This window comes from Platichthys flesus, chromosome 10 (genome assembly GCF_949316205.1).
Source record: "Platichthys flesus chromosome 10, fPlaFle2.1, whole genome shotgun sequence".
Taxonomy (NCBI): Eukaryota; Metazoa; Chordata; class Actinopteri; order Pleuronectiformes; family Pleuronectidae; genus Platichthys; species Platichthys flesus.
In genome coordinates this window covers 9,941,679-9,957,018 of record NC_084954.1, presented here as the reverse complement: position 1 = coordinate 9,957,018, position 15,340 = coordinate 9,941,679, and the positions used below count along the sequence as shown (strand labels likewise).

Sequence of the window (15,340 nt, the reverse complement as noted above, 5' to 3'; positions counted from 1 at the left end):
CAGAGCAGGTCGGTGGCGGTGTGTATAGGATGTCACACTGTGAAAACCTCAGGTGTGTTAGCAGTGTCAATTACCTGATCTTGACTTTTGTGAGAAGTTAATGAGTTACCTTCCCAAAATCATTATTGTCAGGTGGATAGTTTTGTTATACATATATATATATATATATATATATATATATTTATTAAAAAGCGTAGAATAAACAACAAAACATTATCTGGCACAACAAGAATCAAAGACTGAGAAAAAAATACTGAAAAGTTCTGCACATTCTCCGTCCTGTGTAGAAAAGCCACCTGTACATGTGATCATTAGTTTTTGACGTTTTTATATACAGTCTACAGGTTGATGAGCATAATAAAAAAACACAACCTGGAATGTCGATCCGATGTCAACAGCACAAGATAAACAAAGATCATCACATTAATAACAGCTGAACGTATGCATCACAAATCCTCATATATCAGCTCTGAATATTTGACAGTTTGAAACGTCTGGCACTTGTTTAACGATATATTTGCTGGGTAACAGACGTGTTTTTCTTCACAGATGCATGGTGGGTTATCTGTGAAACTAGAGCTGATGAAGATGGAGGTGCGAATATTAACAGATTCAAATAAAGACAGGAGGTGGCATTTCTCCAGGAGCTGTGAAATAATAAATAAAACAATACAAAACCAATTCTTGCAATATAATTTACATCAGTAGCAATATAACAAACAGTCAGTATATTTATGGATATATTGCTTTGCGTCAGCACAATGAGGAGGTGTAACACAAAATTTATTTACCTCAGATTTGAATTTTCTTTTACAGTGTTTGTCGTTCTCTGCTCATAAAGAAGAGTATGAGACCAAAACCTTTAATCAGCGGAAAAAGTCTGTCTTTAAACCTAAAATATATATTCGTGAGAATTATCTATATCAAATTTCCCTCTTTGTATCATTTTTGGCCATATTGCTCATTCCATTTCTACTAAGCAACTTCAATGGTATGTAGGGAATCTCATTTTTCCAGTAACATTAATACAGTTCAACTGTCACATTCTGGGAAATTAATACTTGCAGCATTTTAAAGTCCAGTGGTTTTGGTGGAATGTAGCAATACACGTTTTTTACTACACATATGTACAAACTCACAATGTGTATTAAGGAAATGGATAATTCACAGTATGTGGTATGGAGATTTGTTAGGGCTGCAGGAACCTATTATCTTAATTAATAATCGTTTTCTTGATTTGTGATTTTATCTCAGAAACAACAGAAAAAAATCAACATAATAAGTTCAGTAAAATATCCTGCAGCCCATTGTTGTGTAATTTCCAGTCCAAAACCAGAAGACATTCAGATTATCATCATAGCAGCAAATCTTTGACATTTATACACAAAAAAAAAACGATCATAATCAAAATAGTTGCCAGTTAATTTTCCAGAGGTCGACTCTGATTAATCATTGTGGCTCCAGTAATGGTTATAAAATCTGATATTTCATTTGTTACCAAATGAAATGTCAGTGGTATCATTATTTAGTTTGATTACAGATACTGAAAGAAGTGTCATCCAGTTTATATCCCTTTTGAATACTCACTATTATTCTTTCAATGCCATTATTGTTTCCTTATCCACCAGTAAAAGAGCAGAATCACCACAATCCCTTTTTTTGTTAGAATTTTTGTTTTCTAAGAAATACAACAATGTGCAATTTTTTGTTTAAACCAACCATCAAGGTGATATTTGTTGCAACATGGTTTATAATGTTATACCTGTGTAAAATGTATATCTTTTTGGATTAAAAGCACATTTATAATCCAGTGTTATGTTTGTCCAATCCAGTCAGGTCGACTGTACATTTAGTTATATTCCATCGCGTCCAGAATCTCTAACTTCACGAACAAGACAGGGTAGCAGTCAGGAAGTCGGGAAGAGGAAGAGACGATCTATTCAAATGGATGTGTAGTGTCTCCCAAAGCTGGTGAGTCTAATCTTCTCCGGCAGGATGATGTTCACTGAGTGCTCCGGCTCTTCCTGGTTACAGCCGTTCTCCCTCAGCAGGTGTTCCCTTTGCTGCCGAACAAGCTGGTTGTACTTGGCGTTAGCCAGCCACGTCTCGCAGCGGCCGAAAAATACGATGCCTGTGGTGCCCAGTATGACCAGGCAGGTGAGCAGGGCCAGTATGCCGAAGCAGATGAGCTGACCCTGGGTGACGAGGACACCGGGGGAGTGGACAGTCTCCTTCAGGGTGATCTTCAGCAGGTCTCTCTCCGGCGGTCTGAGGAGCCTGTGGAAGGCGTGAGCAGGAAGGGAGTAATGCTGCGGGGTCAGTGCAAACACCTTGTGTTCCGCAGGCCTGGAACTGGCAGGTTTAGGCCTGGCCTTCGGCCTGTGCTGCAGGGAACATGTGGGACCTGTAAACCATTTCTGGCATACACACCTGAAAGTTCCATCAGGCTGACCAACACATGTGCTGCCATTGGCACAGGGCCGGCCGCCGCAGGGCGACAGGCTGCTGGAGTCGTTACAAGTAAAACCAGTGAAGCTGTGCGGACAGAGACAGGTGAAGGCCAGGCCGTGATTTGTACAGTTGCCACCATTGACGCAGGGGTTAGGCTGGCAGCTGTCAACGCTTATCTCGCAGAAGTCTCCGGAAAATCCAGGGGGACATGAGCAGGAGGAGGAGGCTGCTGAGCCTCCGGTGTCTGTACATGTGCCTCCGTTCTGACAAGGAGAGCTGAAGGACAGAGCAGCACACTATGAGTATTAAACAGGGAAAATCGAGTTTTAGCAGTTTTAAATACAGCTTTAATACTGAGAATTCTAAAAAGCAGATGGTATGTACGGAGGTTTTTCAATTTGTGATTTATGGAGTCCCTCAGGGGAGTTTCCTTGGGCCATTATTATTTAAAGTTATCTTCTTTTAATGTGCCCAATCGATAATAGCAATCAATAATGTGGCCCTCCAGTGAGAATCATGAATCTCTAACTATGGTGGGTTGGATCTTTAGGGGTGATGTGCTCATTAATAACTTTAGAAAACAGTTAAGAATCCATTAGATTGTCTTTCAATTGAAAGACTAAAGGACTGAGCTGCAAAAATATTTCAACATGACTCTGACAATAAACTTTCCCCTCATTTAGGAGAAACTGAGGCCAAAATGTATGGATTACTAACCAAGCTCAGAAGATATTCAGTTTTTAAATATGGCCGGTCAGACTTTTATTGCACAAAAAGCTCCTGTTAATTATTCAGATTAAATTTGAGATCTCAGCGGTCACTGTTGGCCATAGCACACACAGCACTTAATTTGTCAGGACTAGATTCATGCCCAGGAAGGCCGCCCTGCTACTGTAGATAGTGCAACATTAATTTTTGTCTGGGACCAAGTTCAATCACACTGACTGCGGTGCCACAATCTGCTTACACAGTCCAAAACTTATCAACATCAGAAGTCAGTATATTTAAAATGAGTTTATAAGTCTTGCACTAAAATGACCTCCCACAAAATAAATCTGCTGTGTAAATATTGCAGGTCCTGGGTACTTTTTTAGTATTGTTTGCTGAGCGTCACAGGTAAAGGTTCACACTCAGGCCGGTATACTGATGTTTTAGGAAACAACCAAGATCTAATCAAAAAACACTATAGCTCATTTTCTGCATTCTAAAACACTCTCCCAGTAATAAGACATAAATTATTCTGAGCTTTATCTCTGTTATAATCCTCCTGCACCTGCATGTGGAGCTGGTGAGTGACACGGTAAAGCTACACGGAGTGAGTGCACTGATAAAAAACAATCCATAACTCTAATAGTAGCTGATGTAATTATTCAACTCTGTAACTTTGTGTGTCTGAGCACAAGTCTGAATAATTATAGCGCTGGTATATATTGTAGGCCTCACTGTTGGCTGATTGAGGAGCTGAATAATGAAACCTCGAGCAGGCCCTTTTTTGAATGAATTCTACTGGCGTACAAGTGAAGCTCCAGTCGTCTCATTGTTAAAATAATAAGACTCAAAAGATGATGTTTTTTTTCTGTTCAAGAGGAGATCTGTCAGTTCACTGACACTGAGCTGAAGGCTATTGGATTTTAGGTGTGTCGTTCAAGCCAATAACAAGGCTGTCTGACAGAAGGAACATGGTGGGGGTGCGGCGTCTGGAGGGGCTGTGTCAGCTCGCTGCGTCTCCGGAGAGTCGTTCATATTCAACTGATGGGCGGAAGGAGGACGGCTTCATGGATCAGCCCTGTCTGTAACCCACTGGTGGGGAGGGAAACATGAGGGCAGCCTACTGGAACGCACCTCTCGATTTGTTGTGGACATTAAGTCAATAGTGAATCTTATCTAAAAGCAAAAATAATAAAATCCAGATGATTTATTGCTCCTTTTTTTAAATTTCCAGCTTTAGAGAGCTTCCAATGCCGACACTAGCATCGGACATGCCGGGTGAATGTACCAAAATGATTCCAAGACTTTAGAGTATATTAGTTTCATCCAGGTGAAACTGCAATTTTCTTTTCCCAGAAATCACTTGTTCCTCGCCGCTCCAAACCAGAAGCAGCAGCCACCTGTCGAGTGCTGTTTGGCAAACAAGAAGTGATTTCCAGTAGTGTAGGATTTTCCAGAGCTCGTTAAAATGTCTGCGATTCTGCAATACTTCCCGCCGGAGAGTCCAACAAGTAAAATAGCGGAGTGTGCCGTATGCAAGACTTAAGTTTCAAGGGCTGTCGCTAGTGTTTCCAGTTACAAAACTAGCAATAGGTTATACAACAATAATAGCAGTCATCACTTCAATACAGGGTTAGAAGTGCTTATTTCAAATCCCCTGTTTAATATACGCAAAGTCCAGGTATCGGTTTCGGGAAGGGACAAAATGCCATCGGAAAACATCTCTTTTCATCGTACACTTTTTTGACTGTATTTTCACGCATGAGCTTTATGCTAATTCTGGCGAGACCCTTTGAAGGAGGCGGCCCCGTGAAGGTGGGTCCTTTCAGACGACCTGAATTCCTTACTGAGCCTCGTCCCTCCAAATGAGGACAGAGCAACTAGTGCGATCAGCTTTCCATCATCATCTCGTGAAGTCGAACAGGGCGGTAAAGGCCAATAGACAAACGTGGTTCCCCTTGGGAAAAATAAAAGTGCCATCTCCTGATTACAGGTTTTACATCATATGCTTCAACCCTTCAATACAACCCCACAGTGGATAAACGGCACATGATGATTACCGGGTAATAGGGACTTCTGTTGAGCTCTGACGCTGGTAACAGATCCAGGCTCTTAACACATATCAACAGTGATATTTATACCTTCAATCGTTTCCATCCTCCTCTGACACTTTGCAGTAATTGGTTCTGTTCACTTGATATATTTGTCAGCGAGTGATGAGCACCTGGAGGCAAATTCTCACGGACTATCTGGATGTATGATTAAACTACTGCCTTGGGAGCAGTGGATTGTGGGATATGTGAAGCACACATCAGAAGTGTCCTACAAATGTCGGCAAAGGATGTTTGATTTTCTTGTCATGCACTTTATAGAGGAGACTATAAAAATGTGTCAGCCCTGTTGAGTGATTCTGAGGTATTGGGTTTTGATATGTTGACGTTCGGAGGATGCAGCCTCTGAACCGACACGCAGCTTACAATGCTGCCCAGGTACACGGTGCCGGCAGCCGTGTGAAGGTGTCGGCTTGTCAACACAAGCAACTCGGCTCCTGCTGTATGTGAGACAAGAGGAAGCTGGCGAATGAATTTTCTGAAATTAATTTTTTTCCACATCAGAGGAGTCATGTGCTTGATGTGAAAGCAAACAAAATGTAAGCTTGTGTTTGTTTTGGGGACATAAGCACGGTTATGTCCCTCTCTGCTTCAGCATAGTTTACTTTGGTATGTGTTGTACTGCTATATAGAAAATATTGGCCTAAACATGTAGGAAGGTATTCTACATTGTATTGTATGTTCCCACATTACAAATACCTATTCAAACCACATTAAATGGTTAACAACATGCAGTTCACTATCACTTATAACTATTACTCCACTGCTTGGATTCCCTCTAAATGCTCTATTGTCAGCACAAAAATCGCTAAAGCTCAGTGCACACTAGCAGCTCAGCGGACGCACGGTTAATAATTCATTGGTGAGCGTTACTGGAGCATTGAGCAGCTGAAGAGGAAGTTATTTCCCTCTGGAGTACGTAGGAGAGTGAATATTAGATTTTCATTTTCCAGGTGGACAGAATCAGGACTCCTAATAAGTGCCAATGTTGTTTTCTTAACTGCTGTTTTAATATGCAATCACTATCAGAGTCCATTTATTATCATCAGATGATGATGGGTAATGGCAAATGTTCAGGTGCTTCCAGTGTAGAAGGTGGACATACGGGCCAAAAAGTCAAACGTCTACAGTCTCACTGTCTACAGTCCAACGAGTGAAATGTTTCTCTACACGAAACACAAGCAACAACACATTTTGAAGGTGTTTTAGGTCCAAACAACATTCATGATAATCTCTATTAATAGCTATCTGCACACGAATGAAGATAATTTGGTTAAAAGATAGCTGATTCATTTCATTTAATGTGTTCTGCCTCTTTTTGCTCAAATGTTATTGGTCAAAGTACTAGAAACAGAAAGCAGAATGTTCCAGCCCCAAAATCCTTTCTCTCACCTACAGATTCTCCAGAATAAGATTAATATGCAACTCTTTGCCATATTAAATTAAATGATGATAATATTATGCGTCAGTTCACAATTTGTCTCAGCTGTGATCTCTCAATCGAAGCAGTAATAAAAGACCTAGTTTGATGACTCCTTGAATCAACAGGGATTATGGGAGTTGAAGTCGTTACCACCATTGCCGATGACGATCTACCTGACGTGACTCAGATACAAACCGGCCAGTAAGAACAGCGGAGGAAATAACAGGCAACTGGCTAAAATGTTAGAAGTGTGTTTTTCCTGCGTTAAACATCCTTTAGCCTGGAAGTTACAAACCAAAATGAAACGGCGCGCTGCCTTGAATAAGATTTGTTCGAATTTTTCTGTTTGAACGTTGTTGGAAACATTATGGATGATATACGTATGCAAGTGAACAACTTATTTAACTTAGCTCCAGTAAATTTTTAAATAAGAATTGTTGCATTCTATAACTTAAAGTTTGTGCATCGCTAATTCCAAGTTGCATCAGTTGCTTGGATCTGATTTATTCACTTGTAGGTGAGGACTTTATTGCTCTTCTTCACTGCATACACGATGTTCTTCTTTGCCTTATTGGATTTCATAGAGACATCGGTCGTAAAATGAAAGTTGACTTTCTGACCAGGATTAACGAGCCGGAGCTCCATTCAAGCTTTCGTTCACAGACCTGGAAACTTGCCAGTTCTTCATTGTTAGCTTGCACATGTTTGTTGGGGAACTGTATCAATGCCAGTGTTTCTCTTTGTCTAACAAATACACAAATACCACACTGCCCATAACAAGTCACAACACACAGACGGTCTCATTTGTGCAGATGTGAAAAAGAGCAACCATTATTTTACCCCTCTAATGGCTAACCTCAACCAGCAACACACGGGCGGTTTCGATTGGCTGCCCGGATGATACAGCGAGAGGTGACATAAATCCTACCGTGTATTGATTATTGCTCCTAATGATGAACCAAAGGAATTTAGGCCGTAAAGCCATTGATTAATTTTTCTAAGCTTTCAATGAAAATGCAGATTAGAGACGCTGGTACCCGTTTGTGAGGCAGGCTCCTGTCTTCAGGTGGCAGCTTTCTCCAGCGTAGCCGGGGGGACAGATGCACAGGTACCCCCCCTCTCCCGTCTCTATGCAGGTGGCGTTGCCGACACAAGGCCTGGACGAGCAAAGGCGGGTATCTGTGGAAAAAAAGGAAGCATGCTGTTTTTAGATCTTTTGTGTCTCTCTCTTGATGTGGGGTTTCTGTGTCTCTCTGCCTGTTTTTTCCTCCCCCTCCTTTGTTTGCACTTTCTCACTCTCACGCCCCCCCCCCCCCCCCCCCCCCCCCCCCACCGCAGCATGTTGTCACCAGCAGCACAAGCGAGAACATAACGGTCCACTTTTGCACATCGTGAGCAGCTCACGTGCTCCTACAGAAAAAGAGATTCACCAACAGAGACGATAAGTAGGTGAATCGGAGCCAGGAGCCCAAAAAGTTTCCTCTTTCCTCCTTTGATCAAGCGCCAGCAAATCACTTCCATGCAATAATATTAACTCGATATTAAATGACTTATTACTCAAGTGCTAAATTTAAATTGAGGCGTCTACAGAAATGGAAATGTGACTTTTGGAAGGTTTTAACATTTACATTCTCACTGCCACAACCCAAAACGTAAGAGGTCTTGTGGACTTCATTAAATGTGCCTTCCTTAATTGGAAAGCAGAGGATGGCATTTTATAATGAGGATTATTTTTGCGGCCTCAGCTTTCAGTGTTCCAGATTCCTCCATCCTTTCTTTTCCCCCTCCACTCTTAACTTTCTACCATCTAAAAATAGAAACTTAAACTGTATTACCCAGACTTCATTTGGGTGCGTTGTGTGTGTTATTCTCTGTGACTCACCCTCGCCACCGGTGTTGCAGGCGAGCGTTTAGAGGCGGACACAGACAGTGGTGCGTCTGGGGAGCTTAATGACACTCACCTTGGTCACACAGGCTGCCCACCCAGCCCTCCGCGCACACGCACTGCCACGCCCTCTCGCATGTGCCGTGCAGACAGCCGGGGAACAGCAGGCACCGGTCACAGTTGTCTCCTTGCCAGCCCGGTTTGCACCTGAAGGAGAGGAAACGGGAACAATCCCAACCTATTAATACACAACGCCCAGCTCCTCTCGGGCTTGTGACTGTCCCTTTGCTTGTGGCTGCATCCTCACAGCAAAGGTGGAATCGAAGATTGTCTCTTGTTTAAACAGTAATTGGTTGAATTCTTATCTAATCATTTTGGCTCAGGAGTGCATAGCAGGAGTCACTGCCAGAAAAACACTTAGAACTGGGCAGGATGTGTAACCAGAAGCAGTTGAGCTGTGTGTTAGGATAACAATGCTTTTTTACTGTTCAAACAAATGTCTGATTTGGCTCTTTGCACAATACAAGGGCCAAACAGATCTAGAACAAGCAGGGGGGATCCAGCTGGTTGGATTGCCACTGCATTTCTCTGAGAGGGACATTCACAGCTCCAGCAGTGTATGGACATGAGGCTGCTTAAGCCCACATGATGCGACCCATCATCCACACAGGAATCTGAGGAGGAGGTTACCTGCACTTCCCTGGCTTCTCACAAAACCCATTTTCTGTGTTGCACCCTCTGCAATCCCAACCTATGAGAGAGACGGAGAGACATCAGAGACAATAATCAACACCAAACACTGCGCAGTAACATTTTTATGTGTTATACTTTCTTTCCGGGCAGAGAGTAAATCGACTCAAAAGGAGAGTTAGTGTTTCCATATCTTTTCGTCCGTACATTGATCAAAACTAAAATCTCTGATTACCTTTGGCGATGCCTGCCACGACCAGAATCAAGACCACCGCTGTGAGATGCATCGTATTTCCCAGCGAGTACCTTTTTGTTGTATCCTGCAACACACAAAGCGAGTGAAGTCGTCGAAAAGGAGCGCTCAGTGGCCGCGAGCTTCTGTCACATGTGGAACTCTAAAGTTGATTTGACGAAAACAGCGTTAAAATGAGAAACGAGAAAGGCGCTTCACAGATATGGCGCGTGAGGATGAGGACAAACACCAGGAGATCAAACCTAGCTGTGACATGATAACGTTATCAGAATGAGAATCACCCTGCAAGATACATTCACACTGTCATAGTATTCTCTTTGGGAATATATAGAATTGGCGCGCCTGAGCCACATGCGTCTGCTCCCGTTACGCACGGACATTGAGTAAAAGACTAAATCCGTATTCTCAAAATAAACCGAATTTCTTATCAGAGACATCATTAACTTAAATTATCTCGAGGCTTCTTCTGGGGGGAAAAAAAAGACACAAACATTACCTTATGTGGCACCGGTGCTTTGTGTCCGAGCCTCTGCGCTCATACTCGACGCATTGGGATGGTTGTGTTTAATCCGAGCGACGTGCCATTGGAAAGGGACTCGACCACGTGCACCCGCGGTCCGGCTGCTGCTGAAGGTGGACCTGGAGCTTTGGACGGAACTGCAGCACCGTGCATCGTCCCAGTGCAACACGCTCCTCCCACCTGAGAGACAGAGGGAGAGAGTGAGCACCAAACTGAATGACCCCCCGGGAGGGAGAGAGGGGGGGACGGGGGGGTGCTGGAGTGGTACTATACATTAACAAGCTACAGCAGGTCCCAGCAGGTTGTTAATACTCCCCCGCCCCAAACAACTTGTTTCTGCCTATTCACCCTCATGTCTGCGTCTCCTCCTCTCTTTCTTTCGCTTTTAATTCTGTATTCATGCATAATCCAATTAACTTGCTCTTGTCTGACTCTCTGCCACTGAGTGGAATACGTTTCCTGTGCATGAGTAAACGTGGCAACACAGGAATGGGAAGGAGTCCTGCATTCCAAATTTAATTAAGTAAAGACCAAGTCATCTAAGGTACTCAAAGTATTAAGTATTTGTTATTCATCAGAATTGTACCGTTCACCATTACATCATTATGGTATAATGAGTCATAATTATATGCTGTTTCGAGTAGAGGTAGTTACTTTATATACTGTGGGGTATTTCGATTGCCCATTCCTCTCATTCCTCTCATCCAGTGAGATCATGTGTTTGGATGTATCAGTAAATAGTAACTGTTGTTTTAAGGTAAATGTAGTGGAGTAAAAAGTAGAGTATTTATCTTAGCAATGTCCTGAAGCAGAAATATATAGTAGCTGGAAAGCACAATTACTTTTAAGTGCACTTCAATACTGCATATAACCACAGTACCCGTGGAGGTGGACTTAAGGAAACTAACACATGTAAAAGGTAGGGCTTGGCAATATGGCAAAAAATGATGATGAACTGAAAATAAATAATGTAGATATTGATGTTATATTATCATTTCTTTAAACATTTCATAGATTTGAGGTCGATCAATGTCTTAAACCCCGTCCTCACTGTGCTTTCACAATACATGAGTAATACATCACAATATGAATCTAACCATTATTAGATTCATATGGCTGAAATTGATATTACAATGCATCTGGACCATTATCTGGATCTGCACCAAAGTTCCCCCGTTATTCTGCATTATTCACCATCCATGTTTTGAAACGTTCTATCTCACAATGTTACAGAAAGTGAAAAACTATTCCTAGATCCGCCCCCTTCATCCAATTTGCTCCTTGGTCCATACCGCACCCTTCCACCAAGTTTGAAGAAAAACAGTTCAGTAGATTTTGTGTAATCCTGAATCCGAACTTAAACCAGATCGAACTGAGTAACTCTCTCCCCTTCATCTTTAAAGAAAGTGATTTCCCACACACACACTGTCTACATGTCATCCATCATAATGCCCTTCTCTCCTCTTGGTGCACTTATTGCCATCTCCACTCTCCTCTTATTCCCCTCTAAGTGCAGCCAATGGAATTTTTCCCCCTAACTATACAACCTATAGTCTCGTATCCTAATCTCGAGTTGCACTCCCCTCAGGCAACATTAGATCAGAAATAAAGATGTTGAAAATGGTGGCGAAGCAACCATCAGGGGAAATGTACTCCTCCGTCCTATTTATCTCCTTCAGTGTTTATCTCTTCTCGTGCACAATTGCAAGATGCAGCCTGTGTCTTATCCAGAGAGAAAAACTGGCTGAATATGTTGCCTCAATGACAAACGACAGATGAACGCAGATAAACACAGTCATATTGTCTAGGGGAGATGTTGATGGATAGAAGAGGTGTGCGGGGTTCACAGTCAGGAGAGCAGGAGCGAGAGGGAAACATATGCAAATGAGCCTCAAGTCTATTGCTCTCTTCTCCCAGTCGAAGGAGGCCAGAGAAGCTCCCTTTTGTTCCTCCACTGTCGTTCCAGAACGCATTATAAACAGACAGGCCCGAGCAGATGGGCGCAGAGTAGAACTGCCTTCTCTGATGTGATATAATCTTTTGAGAGGCCTCCAGTCTCATATGTCCCTGGCTCGGCTTTTTCGTTTGTGTTTGTTTTGGAGCCTCCTGAGACCGAGCTCGGAGTCCGAGCGTCACATCTCTCGCCGAAGATCCACATCACTCCGTCCTCTTTAATGAAGTGTCTCTGGTTTGAGCCTAAGGATTAAAGTGAAGGAGTCATTCATCGATTTCATTTCTTTTTCCTCCCGCCGCATTGATCTCATCTGGTCTTTGATTGGATGGATTTTTTTTTTTTTACCTGCTCTGGTCCAGGTTGCTTCCCGTATGTTGTATGGATGCTGGGTTTAGCTTTGAGCTGTTGGAGCTGAAGAGATGAACGGAGAGTACAGCTCACTGAAGCTGATCGTCATGAACGTCATTGGTTTTGAAAGGATTCAGTGATAAACTGAAGCAGAAAAGTAATATATCAGTTTATTTATAGCACCTTTCCCAGAGCCAAATCACAAAGGGCTTAGAATGAATCAAATAACAACAAAAACGTAATATATGCAGTAAAAGACAATTTAACTTTCAAAAATCACAATACACACGATGAGAGAAAGACCATTACGAATAAATAGGTTTTCGGTTCATTTTGTGTACTGGACCCCCCCACAGACAAATTAGTATCTGCGTTCATGTTTGGCAATATTATGAAAACTTTCATTTTACAGAATAAACAAAGAAGAAGATGTGAGCATTCATATTAAATTAATTTATAATTCATTATATTAAATTTTACGTGATAAAAATGTTGAAAAAAAAGTATTGATTCTAGTTCAATATATTTCCTTGAATTTGTTTATCATTTATTTATTGTCATTAATAATACAGTTTATAGTTAAGCTGTCAAATATCAAGCCTTTAAGTCACTGTGGCTTAGAAATCATTACGATTCGACTAAGAGAGTTTAGGAATCACTGCCAATATTTTTAAAACTACATATCAGCCGATGTATCAGAATCAGAAAGGTATAACTCCCTTAAGTCAGTAATGAGCTCCAGTCTGAGTGCATGTGATTGTGTGTGTACATGTGGATACCTGTGTGTACAGTGCAATCAGACCTCATTTCCAGTAATTATGCATCTGCAGGGATTGATCTCAATAACCCACATAAGTCTTACCTCTAATCTCCGTGAAGGTTTCTCACGCTGAGCAGAGGAGGCACACAGGTTAGGAGACGTCACGTGTTGCAGAGCGTTGGATCTGTACATTAGGCCCCCCCCCCCCCCCCCCCCCCCACCGATTATTTGATTTCACGTCCACTAGAGCTTTGAAATAATTTCATCTGAATCCTCAGCGAAGTCTATCAGCGCACTCTGGAATCTGATTAAAGAAATCCCCCATTCTGTCGATACGCAGCCGCCACGCTGAGGGTTTTGATACAGATCATTTCATTTCAACTCTCAGCTGGCGAACTGTGGCTCGCAGGAAATTAATCTCGAGTATTGAATTCTAAACACAATTAGATGGATAATAACGCGTGGTGCGGCTGCCCGGGCGGCTCTATGGTGGATCATTAGACAGGAGATCATGCCAGGTGGAGCGTGATGCAGTTCACTTACTGACATGGTACACAACAGTACATCTGCCATTACACAACCAATACAGACACACACTTGCATGCAAATGGTTTAATGGCTCTATCTCGACAGTGGTCACAATCTTATAAACAGTCAATGGTCACAATATGTGGTTATATTTCGGATAACGGTTCCAATGGAATACTCGCGGTTCACCTACATGTGTGAATGGAAGACGTTTGTAATCACATGTAGTTTCAGGTCTGACTTTAACTACCCGATGCATATTAAGGTTTCATGATTTATACCGGTAAAGAATTTCTGCCTTTCTATCAGTTTTTACTATGAGATACTTAAAACCTATATCACTGCAGTATTTTATCATTTTGAATCATTCACCCAACCTATATATTACATTTGCTATGGTGGTCTGTCTTTTTTTCCATTACAATAGCGTATTCCATGTAAATAATTATCTTTTGAAGTATTTATATTTTTTTGTTTAAATCCTACCATATCTGATTTCATTGCAGTACTAGGACTTTATTCCCGGTTCTTGAAGCCCAACAACGATGTAACCGTACACTGGACATCTTTAACAATCAGCTGATGAGTCAATCAGCAGCTGCTCTGATGATCAACTGATTTTTTAAATCAAAGCTCAAATGGCAAAAATACAGTTTTAAGTCTTTCAAATATGAAATCTTCCTTCTCTTGTCTATTTCATGTGAAATTAAACTGAATATTGAACTGTTTGAAAAAAACAATTCAACTTCATCAAGTCTCTGAGAAAGTGGGACATTTCATGAAAATCAAAAAGCGATTAGTCAAGAAGAAATTGTACAATGAATAATAATGAATAAATGTTGGTCGCAGCTCTACTGGTAATTAACACTGATGTGACGCCTCATCACTTAAAAAGAAACATATCATTTGTCTTCCACAGAGGAAATTTTCGCTGTCATTTTAGTCTCTTGACAGACACTGTCGTTGTCATGAGGATCTCATAAAAAACCCTCTCTGTGGCACAGTGTCATTAGCTTCACTCCTTCTGCCCCTGTGGGTGACAGGAAGAGGTGGAGAGCTGACTTCTATGTGTCAAAACCGGGTCCTTATTCTATTTTAATTGTTTTTCAACTTCCAAATGCAAGCCATAATTAGTCACAAAGGAGAGACCGGCGTCTGACTCGGGACGAGTGGCTTATTTAATCGGTGAAAGGTGAAAGATAAAATGGCGTAATTTCCTCAGTGATTTGGCTCCTCACCTCTTTCCTCTCTGCTCTCTTTGTCTTATTACATTGATTTCAACAGCTGGGATACCTGTGGTTAGCAGGGAGGACGCAGGAGTCTCTGTCAATGAGACGCTCAGGAAACTCTGTGGTTCTCACGAGCACAAAACGCCCTCAGCTCTACGTGAAAGATGCTTCCAGCTGCAGTCCAGGAGCATCCAGACAATACATAAGTCTCTTCATTCTCACTATGCTGCCCAGCACTCCTGCATGGATCTGGGACAGTGGCTGGAAACTTAGAGCACATTTCTCTTGTGTACCAATCAGTTAAAGGTGAAGTGGAGACGATCTGTCTCCTGCTGAATGGCGGCACACCAAGCCTTGTGCTGAGGGAAAACAGCTCTGCCTCGACCTACGTGTTGGCAGAACTTCAAGCACCTTCAGCTGCAGGACATCGTGCAACATGTGCTCCAGAAAATCCTCAAATGAGAACAGAGACTCGCGAGG

General features: G+C 42.1%; 1 protein-coding gene across 1 annotated transcript; it reads right to left on the bottom strand.

Annotated features, from left to right (window-relative positions):
* Positions 1-261: 261 nt before the first annotated feature.
* On the bottom strand, positions 262-10,036 carry LOC133961451 (protein delta homolog 1). Its single transcript, XM_062396561.1, has 6 exons — positions 10,018-10,036; positions 9,504-9,588; positions 9,269-9,329; positions 8,655-8,785; positions 7,731-7,872; positions 262-2,727 (listed from the first exon to the last, which is right to left on the bottom strand). The coding sequence occupies exons 2-6, from the start codon at positions 9,553-9,555 to the stop codon at positions 1,941-1,943; spliced, it is 1,173 nt and encodes a 390-aa protein (XP_062252545.1). The 5' UTR covers positions 9,556-9,588; positions 10,018-10,036; the 3' UTR covers positions 262-1,940.
* Positions 10,037-15,340: the final 5,304 nt, after the last annotated feature.

Excerpts from the sequence above, each read along its gene's own strand:
- LOC133961451 (XM_062396561.1), bottom strand. The coding sequence starts at position 9,555 with ATGCATCTCACAGCGGTGGTCTTGATTCTGGTCGTGGCAGGCATCGCC. Across the intron at positions 8,786-9,268 it reads GAGAAGCCAGGGAAGTGCAG|GTGCAAACCGGGCTGGCAAG; the intron begins GTAACCTCCTCC and ends CCTCTCCTTCAG. Across the intron at positions 2,728-7,730 it reads GGAGCCTGCCTCACAAACGG|CTCTCCTTGTCAGAACGGAG; the intron begins GTACCAGCGTCT and ends TCTGTCCTTCAG.